This window comes from Numida meleagris, chromosome 27 (genome assembly GCF_002078875.1).
Source record: "Numida meleagris isolate 19003 breed g44 Domestic line chromosome 27, NumMel1.0, whole genome shotgun sequence".
Taxonomy (NCBI): domain Eukaryota; kingdom Metazoa; phylum Chordata; class Aves; order Galliformes; family Numididae; genus Numida; species Numida meleagris.
In genome coordinates this window covers 2660706-2683895 of record NC_034435.1, presented here as the reverse complement: position 1 = coordinate 2683895, position 23190 = coordinate 2660706, and the positions used below count along the sequence as shown (strand labels likewise).

Genomic DNA, 23190 nt, shown 5'->3' with positions numbered 1-23190 from the left:
GCTCCCGGCGGGCTGCGCGCCGCGCCTGCGCAGTGCGGGCAGGCGGCGCGGCATGGCGGCGTAGTGGGGCAGCATGGCGCTGCTGCGGCTGCGGGCGGCGCTGCTGGGCCCGGCCCGGCTACGGGGAGGCGGTGAGAAGCAGGGAACGGGGCTGGGGGGGAGGGGAGCGGGAGGCTTGGACCAGCCGAGGCCGTTCGGGAGTTGAGGATGCGGGTGGTGCTGCCTGGGGTCGGGTCGAGGCCTAGGCCGGGGGTTCTGAGGGGGCGGATTGGACGCTCCGTGGGCCTCTTCGATCCGAAGGGACGCGGCTGGGGGCTGCCCTCAGCATCGCCACCCCGCAGGGACTGTGGGTGTCCGTGTGGGACTCAGCCCCTCTCCTTAACACATCGTTAACCCCCGCATTTGGACAGAGCTGAGGGCTGTCGAAGCCCCGCGGGGATAGAGGTGGGGGTCCTCGGTGCTTTGCCCGCTGTGGGATGGAAGCCCCCAGCGGGGAGGGGGATGATTTCTGCCGGGAGATTAGAGGCAAAAGTGGAGCTCTGTCGCTGTCACAAAGCTGCTCTCTCTGCCCACGCCTCTGTGCCTTTGTGGCTGTCCCCCCAGCACCGTCCCCGCTGTCCCGTGGGGGTCTGGCTGTGATGTGGTAATGACGGGAGCCTCCTCTCACCGTTCTGCTCTGCGTCTTTCTGCTGCAGGGATCTCATGGAGCGTCCTCAGGAGCTACTCCTCGGCCAGCGCCAAGGAGAAGGCGGGGAGAAACGCCGTCTGTGAGAGGACGGAGCTGCTGGAAGGTGAGTTCCTAGAAGAGCTGCAGGGATCTCCCTCATCCGGTGTCCTGGGAGGTTTTAGAGGAATCTTCCCATTCTGGGATTGGAAATACTTGTGTCCTGCTGAAGGATGTGAGGCAGACTTACTGACCTCCCTGAGCAAGTCCTGTCCTGTTCCAAGGCCCACAGGGAGCGTTGAGCTGCTGTACAAATGCAGGCTTGTCCTAAGGGGTTGTAGAAAAGTCATCCCTAGGCCATAGGAGGGCCCTGCTGGCTGACCCAGAGCGAGCTCTGGCTCAATGAATGCGTGAGCTGGTGCTTTTTCCCTTGCAGGGCCATTGTTCAGTTCCCCTGGATGCTGGGGCAAACCACAGTTCATAGGTGGTTCCCAGAAAGATGCTGCTCGGAGCATCTGGGAGCTGCTGGGCTGGGTGGGTTGGTAAGGAAGGAAGAAGTCTTTGTGAGACCTTCTTCATAACCTCGTTCCCAAGCGTGCTGCTGCCAGAAGTGAGGTGTTAGGGTAGGACCCAGTCTTCTGCTGCGACTCACATCTCTTTGTCTCTGCCCTGGCTGTGTTTCCTGGCAGTGCTGAAAGCTCGAGTGAAGCAACTCCAAACCACTAACATGACAGAGGTGACTATCAACAAAGTGGACCTGGCACCTCTGCGGAGTGACAGGCACCAGGACCTGCTGCAGAAAGCAGTGGATGCAAGCACAGCGGTGGAGCACCTGGTCCCCAGGCAATCCAGCAGCTGGACAGAAAAGCTGAAGAAGGAAATGTACATCCGGCAGCTGAAGGTGGAGAAGAAGCTGTCTATTGCAGCTTCCCAGATGACTCTAGAGGGCCAGGCCAAGGTTAAAACAAAAGTCAAGGTGAAGGCGAAGGTGAAAGCAAAGGTGAAGACAAAGACCAAATCCAAAGCCACATCCAAGAAGAGCCAGAAGAGCCCAAAGGCCGCAGCAGCTACTTCTGGGAACCAGAGCCATGCTGGCCCCAGCAGTGCCTACGCTTACCATAAGCCCAGGGTGGAAGAAATGAAGCGAGATGTGAAAGCGCAGAAGTCTCAACGTGTGCATGAGGACAGGAACAGCAGCCAGCGCAAGATCATGCAGCAGACTATCCAGTCTAATCTTGAGTGCCACCTGCACTTACAGCAGCCAGAGGAGGCTGAGAAGTTGCTCCTGTTGTATCACACCAACCCCATGAAAAGGAAACTTCTGAGTGTTGATGCATACAATGTCGTGATGCGTGGCTGGGCAAGAAAGGTATGGAGCTGGGAGGGGTCTTCTGCTGCCCTTGTCTTGGCTGGTCTTGGCCCTTTAGTGCCAGGCTTTCTGAGTGGTAGGTGTGCTGGCTCAGGTAGAATCAGTAGCTGCAGTTTGATTTCTGTGTTTGTCTCATCTGTCTTCAGCAATTTCTGCTGAGATGGACAGAGCTGGGCTGAGGCCACTGATCCCTGTGAGCTGGCTTTGAGGAGAGGAAGGGGGTGGGGTAGCGTGGTTTGGCTCAACTGGAAAAGGAGCAGAGGGGTGTGAAGCTGTGATTTGGGGCTGCTGGTGTCTGTTTCCACAGCCTCCATCTCCCTTCTCATCCGCAGGGCTGCTTGGACCGTGTCATCCATCTGTTTTCCATGCTGGAGTCCATCAGCCTCCGGCCCAACCTGGACTCCTATGCAATACTGCTGGAATGCATGACACAGAGCCAGTCATCCACCAAAGCCATCTGGAGGTAATGCACTTCACTTCCCCCAGGCAGCCTCCTGCTCTGGGCAACATCTCTGCAGCTCCACTGTGCCACGAGGGCATGAACTTGGGGTCAGGAGGCACTGGCTCAGGGTAGGGAAAGCCTGCCTTGCTATGTGCATGTCTGGATGCTGTGGCATGGTTCTCATGGCCAGACGAAGGGGTTGGTGAGAGCTAACTCTTTGGACTGTTTTCACCCCCCTCAGCTTAAGAGTTTGTCCAAGATCTTGTGGGGAAGGGAGATGTAGATGAGAACAGCCTTAATTCTGGACAGAGCTGTACCTGCTGCCAATGGGCTGGGAGCAGCCCTTCTCCAATCAGGTGCCCCTTGGTCCTGCACCCATTCTCCTGGGCATCTTTGTCCTGTTTGGCTCTCCATCGCTGCCCAGAAGGAATAACTCCTCCATCCATTCTGGTGGATTTGGCATTTCCTGGTAGGATGAGCCAGGCAGCAGCTTTTTGTAGGCTTCCAGTTCTCTGCAGGAGTGTGACCAGGAGATTCAGATGGGTTTTGTGGAGCCTAATTGGCAAAACAAGTGCCAGACCCAAACTGAGAAGCTGAAAATAGTCAGTGAAATCCCAGGCTCTGAGTGAATGACTTTCAGGTCAGCTGACCTAGAAGAGACTGCCATTGATTTTTCTGCTTAGGTGTGTGAGTATTGCATAAGTACAGCAGTATGGCTGTAGGACTGTCAGTAGGCAAATACTTACTTATAGCATATCTGCAGAGATTTGCCAGCTCCAAACCTCACCAAGGTGTGTGTGTTTCCACACAGCTCTTTCTATTTGCTGGTGCTGTGTTTGTGTGTGAGTTCTCATGTGCGTGCTCCCAATTTGAAGTTAGAATGGTCCAGCCTGCCCATGGCAGCAGTTGTTCTCTGCTCCTTTGCCCAGGCTGTGACCAGTACCTTGCATTCCATTCTGCTGGATCAGGTTAGTGGGGGTAGCAGGAGTGTTGAGGGATGGAGGAAGCAGCATCTTTTTTTTTTTTTTCTTAACCTCACAGAGGCAGTAGAGATCAGCCTCCCCATCCATGTGTGAAGGTGAAAGCTGCCTGCTCAGCAGCAGTGTGGGCTGGAGGAGGTGGATGACTGATGGCTGTAACCTGAAGCTGGTGACCTTGTCAAGGACAGGCTGTACTCTGGAGGCAGCTCCCACCCCAGCAGCTCCTGCAGCCTGGAGTGCTGTTTCCTGGTGTCTGGCTGCATGTGGCAGGCAGGGAGAGCTGGTGTGCTGCAGGTTTCCCCTTATGCCCGTTGCTGCAGCACTCTTCCTCCTGACTGGTTCTGGGCATCAGCTCAATGAGGCTCAAGTTGCCACAAGACTAGTCCTGTCGTGTGTCTTGTGTGGGCCCAAGTGACATTGTTTAGGGCAAAAGTGAGGAAGGAAAAGCCTGATACAGACAAAGCCCTTGGATCCTGAAAAGGGAGCAGCATCCTCAACGTGTTTTCTCCGTGCTTCTGCTTATAAATTTCTTCCTTGCCTCATTGTATGCCAATTTCTATCAACACACACTCAACCTGTCTTATCTGCCTCTCCTCAGGTGTGTGCAGCACCTGAAGAAAGATGGCTTCCAAGTGGACGACCTCTTCCAAAAGTGCCTGTTTGAGGGAGATGAGAAGGAGATGGTGCTGAAGGCCATCAGGAGTATCCAGCCTGACTACCAGCTGCCCCCTCCACCCAAACCCAAGATCTGCAAGTCTGCTCTGCTCAAGAACTTCTACTCCGAGGTAAGCCACTGAGCTCAGGGATATTTGTGCTGCACGGGGAGTTGTTGGAGCTGGCCAAGTGGTGCTCACAGATGTCCTCAGGATGCATTCAGGTCCAGCACAGGGCTGTAATACCTTCCCTTCCTCTGGCTTTCGGTACTTACTGCCTCACTCTTGTTGCAGAAGAAGACGGTGTCGTATCCCAAGCTGGACTTCTCTGTGCAGGAGCTGCGGGAGCGCTTCCAGCAGCAGCTGGAGATGGAGCTGAACAGCACCGTAACCATCGAGTCAGTGGAGTCGACCAAACCTCTGACTCCACAAGCCATCAAAGCAGTAAGTATCGGGGTGTCTGAAGGGATGGAGGGCGGTTCAGCCCGCAGTGCTGGCAGGGATCTGTGGGGAAGACCTGCAGGGGTCATTCCCTTGAAGTGGGTCAGTTCCCTGGTGATGCACTCCCACCACAGCATGACTGTTTTGCTTCCATTCCTTGTGCAGCGCCAGCAGCTGGCCGCCTTTCGTTCTCAGTGGCGTGGTGCCATTCTCCAGGCCCTGCAGAAGTCAAAGCACAACATGTCCCAGGTCAAGACAATGTCAGGGCACAGCATTCTCTACCCCTACCTGTGCCTGCTGCCAGATGAGGAGTATGTGGACATCATGATGCAGGTAGGACCCCACCCTGACCCCACTGAGATTTAGGAACGGGCCCTCCTGGACAACCCTAGGGCTACCACAGAGCAGAAACAGAGCATGCATCTCAAGGTTCGCCCAAGTTATTAGGTGCAGGCCCTGTCTACTCCCTGTGCTGAGCAGCCAGAGAAGCTTTGTTCTGTTTCTGGCCACATTTACTTCCTCACCTGCTGAGCACCATGGGAATCTGCATCTTTCTGTGTTCCCCACACAGGAACTTTAACTCCTGCTTTGTCTTTCTGCTCCGTTTTTCTCTTCCTCTCTCCTTAAGTCCCTCTTTGCCTTCCCCTTTCTCAGATCCTCAACACCCTTTCTCCACAAGGAGAATCCCTGGCTGTCTTAGCCAGGGAGCTGGGCTCCAAAGTCTACAACAGATACCTCACCCAGAGGAAGCTGCACAGCGGCCAGCTCGAGAAGGTGCAGGAGATCTATGAGAACTATATCCACCTGCTGGCCAAGGATAGCCAGGTAGGCTCTCTTGGGAGAGGGTTTCTCTTGGGGGCGCATGCGTTTCAGAGTGAAGTTGGGGTTGGGTGGCTTGTGCATCCTCACATGCCCAAAGTCCAGATTCTGGTGCTGCAGAGGCCATGAGAACTATCAGTCAGGGACTCAGCCACAGAAGCAGGACAGTCCTTCTCAGAGCCATGCTCCTGGTACAGAGATCGTCTGACCTGATTTTTCCTCTCCCAGCCTAGTGAGTACCTGCCACGGGAGTACTGGGAGAAACTGGTGGCAGAAGCAGGCTATGGGCCCTCCCTGAATTTAAGGGACTGCAGCTGGCCGTATGTGCTCCTGATGCGCCTGGGAATGTACTTGCTGGAAGTCCTGGTGCACGCTGTCAAGGTGCCCAGGAACACGCTTAATCCTCGCCTGCAGTCCAAGCTTATCCCCGTCCTCTATCACATCTACTCCTTCCGCAGCAGCTGGCAGGTAAGGCTCATCCCTGGGGGCACTGGGACAGTGTGGATCACCTCTTCATGCTAGCTGGGTCCTTGCAGGACCCTTTTCACTTCCCCATGTCTTTCTCTGAGATTTTAACGAGCACCTGGTTCTGTACAAACAGGACGATTAGTGGGATTGTTACATAGTTAGGGTCTTGACTGTGTGTTCTTTCATGCTTCCCCCTGACTCTTCTACTGCTGACCTTCGCTTCTCTGATTCTCTCCTCCAGGTTGGGCTGATAAAGCCCCATCCCATTTTCTCCCAGATTGTGTCAGATGCTGCAGAGACCTTGCTGACCTTTAACTCCTCTGCCATACCCATGCTGTGCCCCCCGGTTCCCTGGACCTCCCCACACTTCGGTGCCTTTGTCCTGAACGACACCAAGCTGATGCGCTTCGTGGATGGGGCCATCCAGCACCAGCAGCTCCTGGACCAGTGTCCCCAGGTGAACCTCCACCCCGTGCTGGATGCCTTGAACCAGCTGGGCAACTGTGCATGGAAGATTAACCAGCCAGTGTTGGATATAATCATCTCCATCTTCAATGACAAAGGCAATGAGAAGCTGGACATCCCACCACCCGTCTCTGAGGCCCCCAAGCCTCCTGTTGCTCCCAGCAGTTCCTCTGCCTTGCACAAGTCCCAGAAGCATGAGTTGTTGCTGTGCAAGAAGAAGGCAGCCGAGATGCACAGCTTGCGCATGGATGCGCTCTATAAGCTCTCCATTGCCAACTACGTCAGGGACAAGGTGTTTTGGTTTCCTCACAACATGGATTTCCGTGGCAGGACTTACCCTTGCCCACCTTATTTCAACCACTTGGGTAACGATGTCACTCGTGCCATCCTGCTCTTTGCAGAGGGAAGGCCCCTGGGGCCAAAGGGCCTCGACTGGCTGAAGATTCACCTCATTAACCTCACGGGGCTGAAGAAGAAGAATGCCTTGCAGGAGCGGCTGGATTATGCCAATGAAATCATGGAGGAGATCCTGGACTCAGCTGACCACCCTCTCACGGTGCGTGTGGAGTGGCTGGCAGGGCTCTGCCTGCTCCTGTGGTGGGACTCAGAGTCACCAGGGAGAAGCTTGGGTCGCAGCCAGCCCCCGGATGAGTTGATGAACGAGAAAGCAGGAAAGTTTGAGCTCGAATAGGAATTGTTCCAAATAGCTAAGGGGCATCAACGTTGCCTTTAATTTCAGAGGAGGCTTTAAACGTTCCTCTTGTTGAGCATAGCTTCTAGGAAGTAAAATATAATAGAAGCCTGATTAGTTTTGAATAAGCATCATTTTGAAAGGGGGAAGAAGCAAAAGGAAAGTGTTGCAGAGTTTCCTGAGTACCACATTTCTGTCCGAAAACACAGTGAAGTGTTGGGGAAATGGAGGCATGGTGAGAGGAGGTGCCTTGCCCAATATTCCTGAGAGCCCAGGAGCTCACCTGCTGCTTTTGTTGTGGAGTGCCACAAGAGCACTGCCTCCTCCTACTAGTGTGTGCTTTGCTGTTCCCAGGGCAGGAAGTGGTGGATGAACACTGACGAACCCTGGCAAGTGTTGGCATGCTGCATGGAAATCGCCAAAGCCTCGAGGTCACCAGATCCAGCTGCCTTCATCTCTCACTTCCCAGTTCACCAGGTGGGTGCCCAGCAGATTTGCACAGCCTGGATGGCAGGAGAGTGGACAGGGCAGGGAGCTCAGGGCAGAGCAGAAGCATGCAGCTGTATTTATTATGCAACGTGGCCAGGCTTTCCTAAGAATGGAAGGGCAGCCTGCAGGCATCTTGATTTGAAAACTCTGGTAACTGGCCACTATATGCAGCCATTAATGAACCAGTACAGTTAAGTGCTGCTTTGCTTGCCTTCAGCCAAACAGCCTGTCTGGGAGATGGATCGCTGACAAGTGTCTGCAGAGTGGGAGCCAGGCCAGCCCTATCTTCTCCAGCTGTGGGATGGGGACTGGAAGCCTCTTGGGATATGGCTGGAGACAAGCTGCACTGCAGGAGCAACATTTGGGAGGCGTGGGGTCTCTGAGGAAAAGCAAGGGGACAGATCAGCTGCCTCCTGCATCTAGTGCCCTGAGAAATCCCCCTGCTGCATGGGAGACAGTGATTAATTCTTTTGCTGATGAGAGGGGTTTGCATGTCTATCTCATTAAAAGAGCTGATGGCCCTAATGAAGCGTGTGGGGGAGAATGGGGACGTACTCTGCCAGTAGCAGTAGTCTGTAATATACGTGAGACTGTCTCAACTGAAGGGCTCTGATGATATTGTTATGACAACAAAAGATCAAGAGAGCAGCTGGGGGTGTGTGGAGGGTGCAGTTAATAGAATTCAAGCAAGGACTTTTTTTCTGGAGGGCACAGGAGTCTGTTTCCACCTGAGTCATCAGTGCTTGGCTAATAGAGGCAGCTCTTCTGCAGCGGCAGGGCTGCCCAAGCACTGTCAGTTCTTCATTCTCCAACTTGCTGCACTGCAGTGTGGGGAAGGAGGAGGAGAGATGAGAGCTGATCCTACCAGCAGCTGCAGGCTGCCTATGGCTGGGCAGAGCCTGAGCACAGGAGGTGCAGGGACAGTCCAAAGCAGCAGCATGGCTTCTGTGAGAAGTGTTCCTTCTGGTGCTGCCTGGGGGCTGCAGGACCTTCCCGTGCCATCATTCAGGTCCTGTCCGTCTCATCCTGGCTGGTCTTGGTCCCAGGCAGACTATCAGGCCAGCTGCTTTGATAAATCAATCTGTGTGCCTGACTGCAGCTTCAGGAAGGGCTGGGAGCTGGATATCTCTCCTGTCAGAAGGATGCAGAGGCAGCGTGGCTGGAGCTTCAGAGTCAGCTGAGGGCTTGCACAGGGTTCTTCAGCTTGTCTCTGTCTCTGCCTGACTCCAGTCCTGCTCCTGGGTTTTCTGAGGTCTGTTTTGACTGCCAGTTTGTGGGGCCACTTTTAGCATCCCAGACACGTTGGTTGTTCTTCAAATTTTCAGTTTTTTAGTGTTTCCATGGAGCTCTCTCTTAAAAAAAAAAATTATGGGTGGGGAGGGAGCGTGTTGTGAGCTTTTGTGTTTTTATTTAAAACCCCTCAGACAGCAGTGGATAGTGATGAGAGCCAGACAGGAAAACTGGTTAAAAGTGAAATAGAAACTGGTATGGGCCTGCCCACTGCTCAGAGATCAGCTGCAAACCTGCCCAAAGAGGGGGGGGAAAAAATGGCAGTAGCCCTTTAGAGCCAAATGTGTCGTGGCTCCTTGGCTTTTCATCAGCATTCCGCATCCGTGGACGAGGTGTATGTGTGCTGATGAGCAGGAGCAAATGGCTCTATCCCTGTGCTAATGCCTTGTTTCCACCCTGCTCTCTTCCCACTCACAGGATGGCTCTTGCAATGGTCTGCAGCACTACGCAGCGCTCGGCCGGGACCTTATAGGTGCAATCTCTGTCAATCTGATGCCCTGCAACGTCCCTCAGGATGTCTACAGCGTGGTGGCCCAGCAGGTGAGGTGTGATGGGGACATGGGAGAATGTCCTTTTGGACCTGCTCTCCTGTTCATTGCATGGGATCCTGGGGAGAAAGGTTGGGATGAGAGCAGCTTACAGAAGGCTGGGAGAATGTGGGCTGGTTGGAGGTAGGGTCTCCCCATCCCCAAACAGGGATCGTTGGAATGGGATCTGCCTGGAGATCTGTCCTGAGAAATCCTCTGGGATTTCTGCTCCTATCAATTCTGACTTAAATGTGGGAGAAGGAGCTGGAGGAGAGTGTGGAGTGTTCTTCATCTCTTGTTAGCAGCTGTCTGGCCTGCAGGTTATATGGTTTTCTTCGTTTGAGCTGGGTAGGATGGAGCAGGGAGGGATTCAGCCCTTGGCACTGATGCCAAGATGTCAGCTTTCTTGGCGAGACGTGATGTGAAATGAGCTTGCTGGGAAGCGTGCTGAGCCCTGCCAGACTCAGCTGTCTCTCCCTTCTAGAAATCTGCATGTTTCACGGGGCAGCAGCATGCCAATGGCCGGGAGGGGCATGCATAGGGCGAGGAGTTCAAGCCACCAAGGGGACTCAGGCCAGCACACCGGGGTGGCTCTGACTCCTGCTGCACTCTGTTCCTCAGGTGGAGGAGTTTCGGAAGAAGGATGCTGAGGAGGGGTTGAAAATTGCCCAGGTGCTGGAAGGATTCATTGGCCGCAAGGTGGTGAAGCAGACGGTGATGACGGTGGTGTACGGTGTCACACGCTACGGTGGGAGGCTGCAGATGGAGAAACGTCTGAAGGAGATTGAGTTCCCTGAGGTAAGAGGCCTGCCCCAGCCTCCCTGCAGTGTTTTCCTCAACTCAGTCCCTGCTGGGAGAGGCACCTGGACTGCTCAGAATTGTGGGATTCCTTCCTCCCTTGCTCTCTCTTTATTTTCCCCAAATCTCAGCTGGCAAAGGGATGTGCAGAACTGAGCCCCCTAATCCTGCAGGAGGGGCTCTGGGGGAGAGCTGTCTGCCAGCACTTGTGGAATTGGGCCCCTTGTCTCTAGCAGAGCTCTTGGAGACTTGCTACTGTTTCTTGTACCATGACCCCATCCAAACAAGGGAGATGCTCTCTTAGCTTACCCTAACCCTCATTACTTTGCCTTGCATCTTTTGGTGCCCCTTTGCTTCCCCCTCACTCTGCCTCTGGTCTGTGCAGGAGTACGTATGGGAGGCGTCTCACTACCTCGTGAAGCAGGTGTTCAATGGCATCAAGGAGATGTTCTCAGCGACTCGAGATATCCAGGTAAGGTGCCTCCTCTCTTTCCCTTTTCTTCTTCCCTAGTTCCACCCATACCAAGACCGGGGAAGGGAGAAGCTCCATGGGGAGAAATGTTTTTTTTCTGGGTCCTGGCCCAAAGAGAATCCTTCTGTCCCAGCCCAGAGGTGTTGCGCCCGGTGATGGACCAGCCTCCCCCATAAGAGCTACACTCTCACATTCTGGCAAGAATTTGGACTTGTTTGTGCTGGGAGGGAATGAAGTCTGTCCAGCTGCCTGTACTAACTTCAGCCACTTTCTTCTCTGCTTCCCTTTGCCCAAGAACTGGCTGACGGAGAGCGCCAAGCTCATTGCACAGTCAGGACGGACGGTGGAGTGGGTCACCCCGCTGGGTCTCCCCATCGTGCAGCCCTACTATCGGATCAAGCCCACTGTGGTGAGTGTCTGGTGGCAGGACTAACTTGTTCATTCACCCAGATACGAGGAGCAGGGAAAGTACAGCAGACCTGGAGGCAGTCAGCGCAAGGCCAGCCAGTTTGCATCGCCTGCAGGTGAACTTGCAGAGAAGATAGGATTCGTGTGTGCAGGCACATCTTCCAGCCTCGTCACAGAGACTGGAGAGCGTGGGCGTGCTGCTGAGGAATCTGCTGCTCCCATCCCACTCAGGCAGCTGGGGCACAGACCCATTCTCTGCATTGAGCAGCCCTCCTCGGGGCTCGCGTGATTCAGTCTCGCTGCTCTCGCCTCCCACACGCTGCTGCACTGACTCACGGCTCCCATCCTGTCTCATCCCATCCTCACAGCCACTCTCCTGCAGCCTCACATTGGCCATGCAGGGATGGAGCAGGCAGGTGCCTCCCACCTCCAGGAACTCTCTTCTCAGCCCCTGCAGGAGTGAATCAGAGTCTCCCTGGGAAGGGGTGAAGGACGCTTGCCAGCATCCTTCGGAGGGGAAGCAGGCAAAGTGCCACTGGGAAATGGCAGCTGTCACAGTGATTGGAATGCCTTGCCAACATCCCCATCCAGCAGGGATGTTTCCTGCAGAGCGTGGAATACCTTGTTGGCATGATCCCCTTCCCAGAAGTAAGCAGCGGTGCTGACCACTTTTCTCTTTCCCTGCAGCTGACTTGCAGCATGCAGAACTTGAGTGTGAAAAGCTCCAGCAACAGCACCCAGTAAGTATGAACCCGTGGTCTTCACTGAGCCCCTGCTGCCCCAGTCTGTGCTATGGGGGATAAAACCTTCCCATCAGTGGAACCTGGCGACGTGTTCCAAAGCTCCTGGTATTCCCCTGAGCCATGGAAAGTCAGCTGGGGCCCATCAGGGCTGCCCTCATCACCCCAGGTCTTGGCTGGCTCTGCCCTGGCTCTCACATCTTGAGCCCTGGACACGCCCCAGCTCCTCCTGTCCCATTCTGTGCTGCAGGAAGCCTGATACAGTGAAGCAGAAAAATGCCTTCCCACCCAACTTCATCCATTCCCTGGACTCGACCCACATGATGCTCACGGCTCTGCATTGCTTCAGGTAGGGAGCAGGGTTCTTGCCTGGGCTCTGCTGAGAGAGCATCAGCAGTGCATCATTGCAGAGAGCTGGGGCTCTCAGCATCACTTCATGGCCCTTTCTGCTGCCTCCCAGGCAGGGTCTGACCTTTGTCTCAGTCCACGATTGCTACTGGACTCATGCACTCACTGTGGACATCATGAACCAGGTAAAAGTCTCCTCTCAAATCCTTTTTGAGCAGTGATCTTGCTGATCTGTCCTCTGGGCACTTGCCAGCCCTTGCCTCCCCTGGGCTTTGCTCCATAGTCTGTTTTATTTACCCAAGCGTGGTGATCCTGGGATGCTTACTGGTGGTTGCAGATGACTTCCTGGTGCCACAGGCCCCCTCCTCCCACTTTTCAGTGGGATGCAGGGCAGAATCAGCACTGAACTCCATGGAGTAGTCAGTGCCTCTGTGTTGCCCTGAAGTGCTGCAGGGCTCTTGTGCAATGGATTGATAAATGGGGGTCGGCCTTTGCTTCCCACTTCCCCAGACTGATTCCTTTCAGACTTGTCTGATAGTTCCCCCCCCCCTTCTCGCTCTTGCCTGCTGCTTTCCCTCCTCTAACCTCTGACCTGTCTTGGTGGAGAAGCACTGAGGGGAAGGAGGGGAAAACGCCTGTTAACCTGCAACTCACCATTGCTCCCTGGATCAGATCTGTCGGCAGCAGTTCGTGGCTCTGCACAGCCAGAAGATCCTGGAGGATCTGTCCAAGTTCATGCTGAAGAATTACTGCAGGTATTGCTTGCATCCAGCCTGCCCTCTCCTACCCGTGCTAATTCCCCATCCCAGGGCTGCTGTGGCTGCTGCTCCCGGGTTGTGTCATTTGCCTGGGGTTGTACTCGAGGGAAGTTTTGCTTCCTTCTCGACTGACACCCGAGTTGTCTTCAATCTCAGCATGGAACACAGGGTATATCTGCATCCTTTTGCTGCAGAGCTGGAGTCAGTGGTTGTATCTTTCTGTGGGCTTGGGCTGGGCCATGATGTATGTGCCTTCATTTCCATGCTGAACGAGGCAGTAATGAGTGGTGATGGTGGGCCTTGCTTTGGCCCAGTGTGCAACCCTTGTTTATCACCACCAGTGCCAGATGAAAGCAGACATCCTCAGCTCTGGGAAGAGCCTGTATTTGGGGCTGGGCTCCTGCTGCCATGGGGTGTGCAGTGTTTTGGAAGAGCTGAATCCTGTTGTCAAGGTCCCACACTGGGGAGTGGAGGAGGGAGAACCTTCCCCCAGACCTCCCCTTGCTGACTGGCTTTCTGTCTGGTTCACCCAGCCCTGACAAAGAGAGCAGAGCCCTTTGGCAGAAGAAGCTGATGGAGCAGCTGTCAGATGTCCCCAAGACAGGTAGGAGCACGAGATGGGAACTGCAAAGCTCAGGGGGAAGTTTGGAAATGAGGGAGGTGGGGAATGGTCCCCAAAAATCACTGAGCTCATGTAGTGTCCAGAGGTGGACATTTTAAGGCTGGTGGTATCCCCAAAGATGAGATTTTCCCACTTGTTCTGGACTGCAGAGCCTGCAGACAGTGCCTGAAATCATTCCCCTGTAACCTCCCTGCAAATGGCCCCTTCCTTCCCCTGGGATTTCCCCTAGATTGACCCGGCTCGTGCTGTCCCCTGTCTTGCTGCTCTTTGCCCATCTGTTTCCAACCACGAAACGTTTGCCTGGAGCTGGGACTGAGACTCTCAGTATCGTAATTACCAGGATCTAGATGATATACATGCGATGGGATTAAGGCAGTTAGTTAGCTTGACTCCTCCTAATCTCTTGGCTATGCCTCTGCCAGACCATCTGGCTAACCTTTGTTCTGCCTTTGCAAAATAAAGCAGCCCAGCAAAGTGCTGGCCTTTGCCACTGAGCAGCTGCCGTGCTCAGTCCCAGAGGCAGTGGTGGTTTGTACTGAGGCCGTGCACTCTCCTCTTCCTTCCCTGCTGCTCTTATACTCGTCTGTCTTGCTGTTCCTACCACTGTCCCAGATATCCCAGATAAATCTGGATGCATGTCAGTTCCTGGAAGACCTCTGAGACCCTGCAGCAGGGCCTGAGCCGAAGTAGTTCTATGCAGGAAGCAAAATCCGGGCTTAGGCACATCCTCTCCCAGTTGCCTCATCTCCACCGGGCTCTGCTCTGACCTCTGGTCTCCCTTGCTTCTCACAGGGGAATTCAACCTGAACAAAGTAATAGATTCCACCTATTTCTTCAGCTGAGCCCCAGCAGCCAGTGGAGCCCTGGACCACCTCTGGACTTCGGCTGCCTAGAGGTGATGGTAGGCACTGGCCCACAAAGCTCTGCTGTCCTGCAGCTCGTGGGGGAACAGCTGTCAGCCCAGCAAAACACAGCTGCTGGGGCAAAGTAAGATTCCTGGAGGAGTGCAGGAGCAGCCCTGGGGGGCTGCTGGAGTTAGGGGCGGGTCTGTGCTACTTGCTGCTACTGCCTGTGTCCCAGGCAAGGAGCTGGAGAGGGATGCAGAGATGCAGTGAGGGGTCAGGGTGGGGCTGGTTTTCTGCAATCCTCACCCTGACAGCAAGATATCTGCGCTGCCAGCTCCAGAGCTGGCTTGGCTGTCACCCGTGTCCCTTGCCAGGAATGTGTTTAAATTCTGCTTGCTGGGTCTCAGGCAGAGGAAGAAATCACTAGCTCAGGGGTGGAGATGTACAGTACTGTAAATAAAATGTTCTTTTGAAATACAAGGTGGGAAGTTCATCCTTTCTCAGCATCTTTGCCAGAAGTCTGAGAGCCTGGGCTCTCCCATCCTGGGACTGATGTCTCCCCAGGCTGCCACTGTTTGCTGAGGGGTTGGGGTTCAGTTATTCACAGGGCTGTCGCAGTAGAACGGGAGACAAAACTATCCTGCCATGTTTGTTGTCCATGTGGAGGGGCTGGTGATGCAGTCGTAGGGCTGGTTGCATCTGCTGGGCCCTTGCATTTTTAGCCAGGAGCCTCCTGTGGCTCCTTCTGCAGGGGTCTGTTTGTTTCCATCTCCTGCAGTAACCGATGCTTGGGGGCCCCATGTGCCCTATGCCTCTCATTCCCCGTTGCTGCCCCATGGTGCTGGCAGGGAAGCAGCTCTTTAAAGGGCAAACTTGCCTCCTGCAGCCCAGCCCGAGGACAGGGCTGTGGCCACTGGCAGGGTTGGAGGACTGGCAGCAGCTGGAGCTGCAGTGGAAAGGGATCGTAGCAAAGGAGAAGCAGAAACGGAGTCGTGTGTAGCTCTGTCAGTTGCTGACATTTATTGCACAGGATGGGCTGGATGGAAAGGTGACGCTTGGAGTGTGGCCCCAGACCCCTGGCCCTGCAGCTACAGGAAGGCAGGCGGGCGTGGGGCTCCTCGCTCGTGGGTCGCTGCATACATTCAACGTGGAAGGCTCCAGTGTGCCAGGCAGGGGCATACGTGCGTGCATACACCCATGCACACCTCCATCCATCTGTGTACACGCACACACACACGGGCACACTTCTTTCACACACAGTCTGTGCCTTCCCCAGCTTGCAAGCCAGTGCTGCTCCATGCAGTGGCAGCCCTGGGGCTCAGCTCCCTGGGCTCCAGCAGCAGGGGTGCCTGGTTGAGGTCGCCCCAGCCCCAGAGTCCGGCTGGCACGGAGGCTGCTGAGTCCACTGGGGCTTGCTGTACCTCAGACCCCATAACTTACCTCCACTCCTTGGCTGTCACCCCTCGCCATGGGTCTGTGGGAGGGGAGGCAGGGGCACGTGCCATTGCTGGCCCACGTGCCTAAGACCCCAGGGAGGTGTCCTGCGGATGCACACATATAGGTTTGTATTCAGGTCATATATATCATATACAGCGTTGATCACTGGGGATGATGCATCTGTGGCTTCTATGGGGCAGTGGGGTTTCCTCGCAAGGAGCGGGAGATGGGGCCAAACTTTGGTCGGAGGCAGCAGCCCCCCTTGTGCCCACCCTCAGATCCCCGGCAGTGGGAGGAAGCCAGGGAGCAGGGATGGAGGTGGCCAAGGGGCACGGGCTCCTCGGTGGGGATGGAGCAGAGGGGATGGGGCTGGCTGCCCTGGCTGTGGCTCCCCCGGCACCCCTGTCCCCACGCCCGTGGAGGTCACAAGTTGGAAGACAGCCTGGATTTGGCTGGGTCCGTGTCGGGCATGCTGCCCACCGAATCCTTGCGGGCTGCCGCCGAGTCCTGCTGCAGAGTGGGCGCAGGGTGAGACAGGGGCCCCCTCGAGGACACTGCGCCCCGCAGCCCGGCTGGGGGACCCGAGCCCGGCGAGGCAGCGGTGGCAGCTGGGCCTCCGCCGATAGAAGCAGAGGATTCGTGCACTGAGGCCGGGGGGCTCTGGGTGCTGCCAGCCGCCAGCCCGTGGGGCAGGGAGGGCTGCGAAGCCGACAGAGGCCGTGAATCCTGGCTGAAGCTGCTGGTGGGCAGCGCCTGTGTGCTTTTGTGAACGGCCAACCGTGGGGGCGAGCCGGGCGTCTGCTGCTGGCTCAGAGAGAGCTGGGAGCCCAGCTGCCCCTTGGCCCCTCCGTAGGCGAACGTCCGGCTGGCCAGGGGGCTTTGGGACGGCGGGCTGGCAGCGGCAAAGGTGCTGGCGGAGGCGGGCTGCACCTGGTCCTGCGAGGGCGAAGGGTTGGCGTGGGGCACGGGGGGCTGCGGCTGCTGCGGGGGGCTCTGCTGCAGCAGCACTGGGGAGACGGCGAAGGGGCTGGGCACGGCCTGGGCGTATTGCAAGCGACGCATCATGCGGGGCGAGCCCAGAGCCATGGAGCCCACCAGCGGGCTGGCCATCTGCGGGCAGAAGCTCATGGCGACGGCTTGCTGCAGGGTGGCAATGGCGGAGGTGACCTGGGGTTGCACCGGGCTGTACATGGCCGTGTGCTGCTGCAGCTCCGCTTGCTGCACCATCTCCCGGTCATACTTGACAATCTCCTGGATGATTTCGTTCTCCTGGTTGTTGAAGACGCCCGAGTTGAGGTCGTGCTGCACTTTGTGAAGCAGGATCGAGTTCTTTTTCCCTGCAGGAGGAGGAACGGGGAGAGTGGTGAGGCCCAGCACTGGGGCTGCTCGTGGCCCCCAGCATGCACCCCCAGGTGCTGCTGCCCCTTTCCCAAGCACCCAGCAGGGCCCACGTACCCCCGAGTTTCCCTCCGGGTGTCCACCCATCGATGAGACACAAGGAGGGGCATCATGGGATGCGTGTCTGCAAGACGGCCCTGCAGCCCCTAGAGCCTTACCGATGCGATCGAGGCGGTCAATGGCCACAGTCTCGAAGGCTCTCCTCATCATGGGGTACTCCTCCAGCACCTCGTTGAAGTTGTCCACCGAGAGCGAGTAGAGGCGGCAGTAGGTGTCCGCCCGGACGCTGGCTGTGCGCCGGCCACGGGTCAGCAAACAGATTTCTGGGGAGAGGATGGAGGAAGGGAACGGGGAGAGATACAGTGGTGGCAAAGGTAAGATCTCGACGGAGGGAACTGGAAACGGAGACCCGTGCTCGGGGACCCCTGGGTGCTCACCCCCGAAGTAGGAGCCGTCGGAGAGCTTCATCTCCTTGTTGCCCTTGGTGAGGATGCTGACCACGCCGTGCTGGATGAAGTACATCTTCTTGCCGATGGTTCCCTCGCGGATGATGTAGTCGCCTGGCTGGAACACCTCGAACTTCAGCTTGGTGAGCATCGCCGTCACGAAGTTGGGGTCGGCGTTGGCGAACAGCGGCATGGAGGCCACCAGCTTGCGGCAGTTGAAGTTGACGATTTCCTACAGGGGAAGAAGAGGAAGGAGAAGCAGAGAGGGGGTGTGACACAGCCACCTCCGGGCCAGGTCCCCTCCTGGCCATCCTCAGCTCCCGAGGCCCTAACCTCGCGCAAGGGCTCGTTGAGCTCCCCCAGGATGCTGTCCTCGTCGAACATCTTGCCCTGGTAGCGGTGCTCGTAGTAGTCGTGGATCTTCTGGCGGAAGTCAGCGGGCAGTTTGTGGAAGGACATGTACTGCTCCACCTGCTTGTACTGCGGGGAGAGACGGCCACGCCGGGCTGGGACCTGTGCTGGGGGGTCCGGTCCCCACCTCCCCACGCACAGCGGGCAGAGCCGCAGCGGGAGCCGCAGCCCCAGTCCCTCCCAGCCCCACCTTCTCCTGGTACTGGCGCCGGGAGGAATCCAACGACTGGATGAGGGCGGTGGCGTGGCCGATGAACATGGCATAGCACGTGGCCCCCACGATCATGCTCAGCATGGTCAGCCAGATGTCCGTCATGCTCTCGGGCGCCTGCTTGCCGTAGCCGATGCACAGCATGTGGCTCATGGACTTGAAGAGGGCGAAGGAGTACAGCTCGCTCCATGAGTCGTTCTGCAGCCACAAGGAGCGCAGCAGCCGTCAGCCCCGGCCTCGCAACCCATGGGCAGGCAGCAGCAGGACCCATGGACGAAGCAGCCCCCAGTTGGGAGCACTGCTCGTGTCTCCCAGCAGCGCTGAGCACTGTGAGTTTTCTCTTTGTTTTCCTGGCAGCCTCACTGTGCAGGTGAGAGCCAGACAAACCCCAGTGCCACACATCGGCTGGGCCGGCAGCGCTGCCGTGCTGCTCTGCTCCCATCACAGTGCTCAGTAGCCTCGCTGCTTTCTGCCCCGCTCTGGCTTCCCTGCTGCTCTTCAGGCACTCTGCACTTTGTAACTGAGCTCCAAATGCGCAGAGAGCCCCAGCGCAGTGCTGGGAAGGGACTGAGCTGCTTGCCTGGCAGCAGCAGCATTCTTGTAGTGTTGTGCTAGGGATGGGACGGGATGAATGTGCAGCAAGACTCGAGGAGGTTCCTCTTGAGGAGGGATGCGGCGAGGAAGAGGAGTGGGGAGCAGAGGAAGGGCAGGAAAGCAGACAGGGAGGAAAACAGCGCAGGAGATAGGAGAACAGAAGAGCTGGGTGGAGCAGGAGGGAGACGAGCCTGCATCAGGGCTGAGAGGGAGCAATTAGAAATGCGTCCCATTATTTATTAATAGCGGCTTTCTTGCTAATGAGAAGGGGATGGAGGCAGGGGACGAGGGCAGAGCCACATCAGCATTCTTCCTGTCGGGGACTGATCTGCTCCCTGTGTCCTGCAAGCCCTGAAGCCACAGCCCCAACCCCACAGCAACCGCGAGCCTCCAGCGGCTGCAGTCCCTGCCCTGGGGTCGGTGGCATCACCTTTGTGGAACAAACTGGCCAGACAAAGCAGGGACACGCAGCACTCAGAAACCCACCAGGCTGCACAGGCACAGGGTGTGGGGATGAACTGGCCATAACTGGGGTGAAACTGCCATAAGGCACAGGGTGAGTGGCAGGGATGGCCTCGCTGGGGTGGCTGTGATCTCAGTGCTGTATGGAGCGGGGTCTGGCAACGGGGAGCAGCAGGAGCGGGGCCGGGGCAGCACTCACCACCATCCCGTTGATGGAGACCCAGCAGTTCTGGGGGAAATCCTGCAGCATGGGCACGAGGAACTGGAGGCAGCCGTCCCAGTGGCACAGCAGCAGCATCATGCCGATGAGGTTGATGATCCTCATCACGGCACTGGCCAGGTCGTAGGTCATGTGGAAGATCTGCAGGGCCGGGGTAGGAAGGCAGCATCATGAGCACGGCCATACATCGTCCTGCCCTGTGCTGGGAGCTCATGGAGCAGAGTGGGTGAGACCCCTGCATCCTCCATCCCACAGCCCGCCCAGCACCACCAGAATCCCCCTAGATGCCCCTGGATGAACAAAGCACGACAAACCCTGCTGCCACCCAACGCTGGCTGCTGCCAGAAGTGCTTGCCTTGGGTCCAGCTCCGAATCACCAGATGCAGCCCCATACCTGCAGCGCTGTTATCCAGGTGCAAGGCACACGGTGACCCCCGCAGCACAGCCCCTATCTGCCCACGGTGGCAAAAGGGTCGGGGACTCAGCAAGAGCTGGGAAGCAGCACCCTCCCCCCCCAACACTGCATGGAGCAGCACTGGGCTCAACCTGCACGGCCTGGGCCAAAAGAGTCATTAGCAGCCCCAGGCGCCCGTGCTCTTCCCACCTATTTATAGCCAGCAGGGTGCTGGTGAGCTTGGATCAGGACGAGGCAGAGCTGAGTGTTCTTGGCTCCTGTGTCCCCCCACAGTGACAGCCCTGCTTGTCCCCAGTGCCTCCCACCAAGGGCACCAGCAAGCTGCAGGGCTGGAGAGGTGTGAGCCGTGGGTGGAAGAGAAAAAGCCTTAGGGCTCATTCCTCCTCCTCTAAACTTTTTTTTTCCTCCAAAAAAAGTTGAATTCAAGAAACAAAGAGAATTCAAAGAAAAGATTACTGCCCCTACACCTTTCCCCTGCAGCACTGCGTGAAGCAGTGGCACAGCAAGGGCATGGCAAGGGCACAGCAATGTCACCACATCCCCTGCCTTCAGCACTGGGCTCTAAGGGCTGCTGGGTCCAATTGGGCACACAGGGAGCGTAGAGGCAGGAGCAGGACCCATCCTTGAGTATCACAGCACTGCCAGAGCCACCGGTGGGGCACAGCACAGCCCCCTTCACACCGATAACACTACGACTGCGGTGCCAGCCCGTGCTCTGCTTTGCCCCGTGCTGCCAAGGGCTGCACACCCGAGGGCACGGCCGGGTCCGGCCGCGCTCCCCTTCCATCCCTTTGCAAGCAGAGGTGATGAGCAGGATGATCTGCCAAGCCACGCGCCGGCTCAGCTCATCCGCTGGGTTCTCCACGGTGAGTCCCCCCTTCGAAAGCGAAAAGGGTAAAGAGCTGGACCCGTGGCAGGGGCAGACAGGAGCGGGGACGCTTGGGGACGTGGGGCTGGCAGGAGGGCTCGGAGGAAAGCGCAGGAGGAGGCTGCGGATGTGGCACCTGGGAATAAACGAGGCAGAGGAGGGCGAGAAGGCTCCCGGCACCTCCCAAGCTTGTGTGCAGAGACAGCTCCACGCTGCAGCACGCACCTGCACAGCCACATCTGTCAGGGCTGTCAGGAGCTGCAGCCCACGCAGCGCAGCCGAGCACGCCGCAGCCAGGCACCCAGGCAGCCCCTGCAGCCCCCGCAGCGCCCCGAGGGGCCGGCGGCTCCTGCAGCTCCCCGGGGCCGTGCAAGCCCCGGCACCTCGGCACGCACGCGCAAATGCAAACCCAGCTGCACACGCACATGCACGCACATGGGCGCAGCTCAGCTGCAGCACTCAGCAGCCCCGAGGAGCCACCAGAAGCGGCTTTGTCAGCGTTCCCACGGACCACGTACGCTGGGGACGCAGGAGGACGTCGCCAGCCCTCGGAGCACGCGCCTCAATTCCCCCCCTTGGGGGTGTTTTCTCCATCCCAGAGGGGCTGGGGTAGCTGCTCCCCAAGCAGCCAGGCGGGTTCAGAGCCTGAATGAGCAGCCCTTACCTCCTCCCACTGGTGGATGTAGCGGATGAGGCGGGAGAGGCGCAGCAGCCGCAGCAGGCTGAGGATCTTGGTGAAGCGGACGATGCGGAGGGCGCGGGCTGTTTTGTACACCTCCGAGTCGATGCCCTTCTCCACGATGAGGAAGACGTAGTCCACGGGGATGGAGGAGACAAAGTCGACCACGAACCAGGTCTTGAGGTACTTCTTCTTGATCCTCTCAGGGTCCAGGATGATCTCCGTGTTGTCCTCGATGACGATCCCCGTGCGGAAGTTCAGCACCAGGTCCATCAGGAAGAAGGTGTCAGAGACCACGTTGAACACGATCCAGGGCGCCGTGGTTTCCTCCTTGAAGAAGGTGATGCCCACGGGAATGATGATCAGGTTGCCCACCATGAAGAGCAGCATCGTGAAGTCCCAGTAAAACCTGGGGGAGCGCAGAGGAGGGGGTCACTGCAGCTGCAGACCCGCTGTCCCCTCCCTGGCACTGTCACATCCATGTGAATGGTGGCAGGACCTGTCACGCTGCGAGTCCCCAGCGGATGAACAACTTCAGTGCCACCCCCGGGCCCAGAAACCCTCTGCTGTCACTGCGGGGCAGCACCTGATTCAGGGAGGGGTGTGCAGGGCAAAGGGTGCAGTGTGGGGCCTCAGGGCTGTGTGCCTGAGTCAGTCAACACCAAAAACCCAGGCAAGCTCTGAAGGGAAGGGGGGAAGACCCCAAGAGCGGGGAGGTGTCATGGCTGGGGACCCCGCAACCACCAGTGCTCTGGGGACAGCATCCCTGCCAGCACCCAATGGGGGACATCACAGGGGACAGCAAGAGTGTGGGGGTGAGGTGGGGGTGACAGCAGATGGTCACGTCCAGCTGCAGCCGGAGCCAGGCTTTAGAACTAGGAGGGAATGAGCAGAATGCCTCCCCCTCACCTCTGCACCGCTGCTGCCTTGGCCCCCCGCTTCTCCTCGCTCCCATCCTCCCGCCCGCCCGTGTCCTTCCTGCATGCACCAAGGTCACGGCAGGACACGCAGCCCCGCTATCTCCTACCCCAGGAACAGAGTTGCAGCTCCATGCGGGGCCAAGCGTGGGGCTGCCCCTTCCCGCTGCATTTGCAGCTTAGTGTGGGGCTGGAAGGAGCCGAGCATCCCAGCTCGTGACCTTTCTCCAATGACACCTTCCCCATGTGAGACATCGCCATGGCAACCACGAGTGATGTCACTGCTGCACAATGATGACTTCATACCCAGGGCCCCTCCACAAGCTGGCAGCCAGAGAGGGACAGTCTGTGCTCTCCCCTGTACAGCCAGACCCAAGGACCAGTTCTGGCTGCTGGCACGGCGCAGCCCTCAGGGACAGCTTGAGGGTGACGGTGGGTGGGGGGCACCGAGGCCCTACCACGATGCTGAGGCTGCAGGACCCCATAGAGGGAACAAAGGGCCTCCCCCCAGCTCCACAAGCTGCCCCCAGCACACTGAGTCCCATCAGGGCATCAGCCAAACCGAGCAGGGAAGAGCAAAGACGAAATCACGGTGCCAGCTGGGTAACGCGCGGCGCCGGCTCCAATCCCTCTGCGATCTGCTGGGCTGGGGCAGAGTCTGCTGGGAAAGAGCAACTGGTCCTGAGCATCCCCCCCCCCGCAGAGACAGGGCTGATCCTGAGCGACCTCAGGGCCCAGCCATAACACCAGCGCTTTCTTCCTTGGAGGGCAACGCGTGCATAAAAGAAAAGATCCAGTCCAGGCCGCTAAAAATATCTGAAAACAAATTAATTAGGATCCTTG

At 57.4% G+C, this 23190-nt stretch overlaps 2 protein-coding genes across 3 annotated transcripts in view; one reads left to right on the top strand and one right to left on the bottom strand.

Moving 5' to 3' along the window:
• Positions 17–14769, top strand: POLRMT (RNA polymerase mitochondrial). Of its 2 annotated transcripts, XM_021378441.1 has the most exons (21): positions 17–131; positions 696–791; positions 1354–2033; positions 2366–2496; positions 4054–4240; positions 4403–4552; positions 4715–4882; positions 5204–5374; positions 5597–5836; positions 6078–6857; positions 7347–7469; positions 9189–9311; positions 9920–10096; positions 10482–10568; positions 10864–10977; positions 11664–11716; positions 11967–12065; positions 12177–12249; positions 12737–12819; positions 13356–13426; positions 14237–14769. In XM_021378441.1, exons 1-21 carry the CDS (start codon positions 74–76, stop codon positions 14284–14286), a joined length of 3714 nt encoding a protein of 1237 aa, XP_021234116.1. In that variant the 5' UTR covers positions 17–73; the 3' UTR covers positions 14287–14769. The 2 variants fall into 2 exon arrangements, 1 of the variants encoding a protein (XP_021234116.1); XR_002432991.1 differs by lacking the exons at positions 13356–13426; positions 14237–14769 and having other exon boundaries at positions 12181–12249; positions 12737–12793.
• Positions 16016–23190, bottom strand: part of HCN2 (hyperpolarization activated cyclic nucleotide gated potassium and sodium channel 2) — an 11422-nt gene continuing 4247 nt past the window's right edge. Inside the window, exons 2-8 of the mRNA XM_021378442.1 lie at positions 21416–21839; positions 19448–19609; positions 18172–18390; positions 17904–18050; positions 17562–17802; positions 17283–17447; positions 16016–17063 (exon numbers count right to left, since the gene is read on the bottom strand). Of these exons, the coding sequence (XP_021234117.1) occupies positions 16150–17063; positions 17283–17447; positions 17562–17802; positions 17904–18050; positions 18172–18390; positions 19448–19609; positions 21416–21839 (2272 nt within the window). The 3' untranslated portion in view covers positions 16016–16149. The remainder of the gene's footprint in view (positions 17064–17282; positions 17448–17561; positions 17803–17903; positions 18051–18171; positions 18391–19447; positions 19610–21415; positions 21840–23190) is intronic.

Bases quoted from the DNA above. Each gene is read 5' to 3' on its own strand.
- POLRMT (XM_021378441.1), top strand. From the start codon at position 74: ATGGCGCTGCTGCGGCTGCGGGCGGCGCTGCTGGGCCCGGCCCGGCTA. The intron at 4,241-4,402 runs GTAAGCCACTGA...CTCTTGTTGCAG, and splicing joins TCAAGAACTTCTACTCCGAG to AAGAAGACGGTGTCGTATCC. The intron at 13,427-14,236 runs GTAGGAGCACGA...TGCTTCTCACAG, and splicing joins GTCAGATGTCCCCAAGACAG to GGGAATTCAACCTGAACAAA.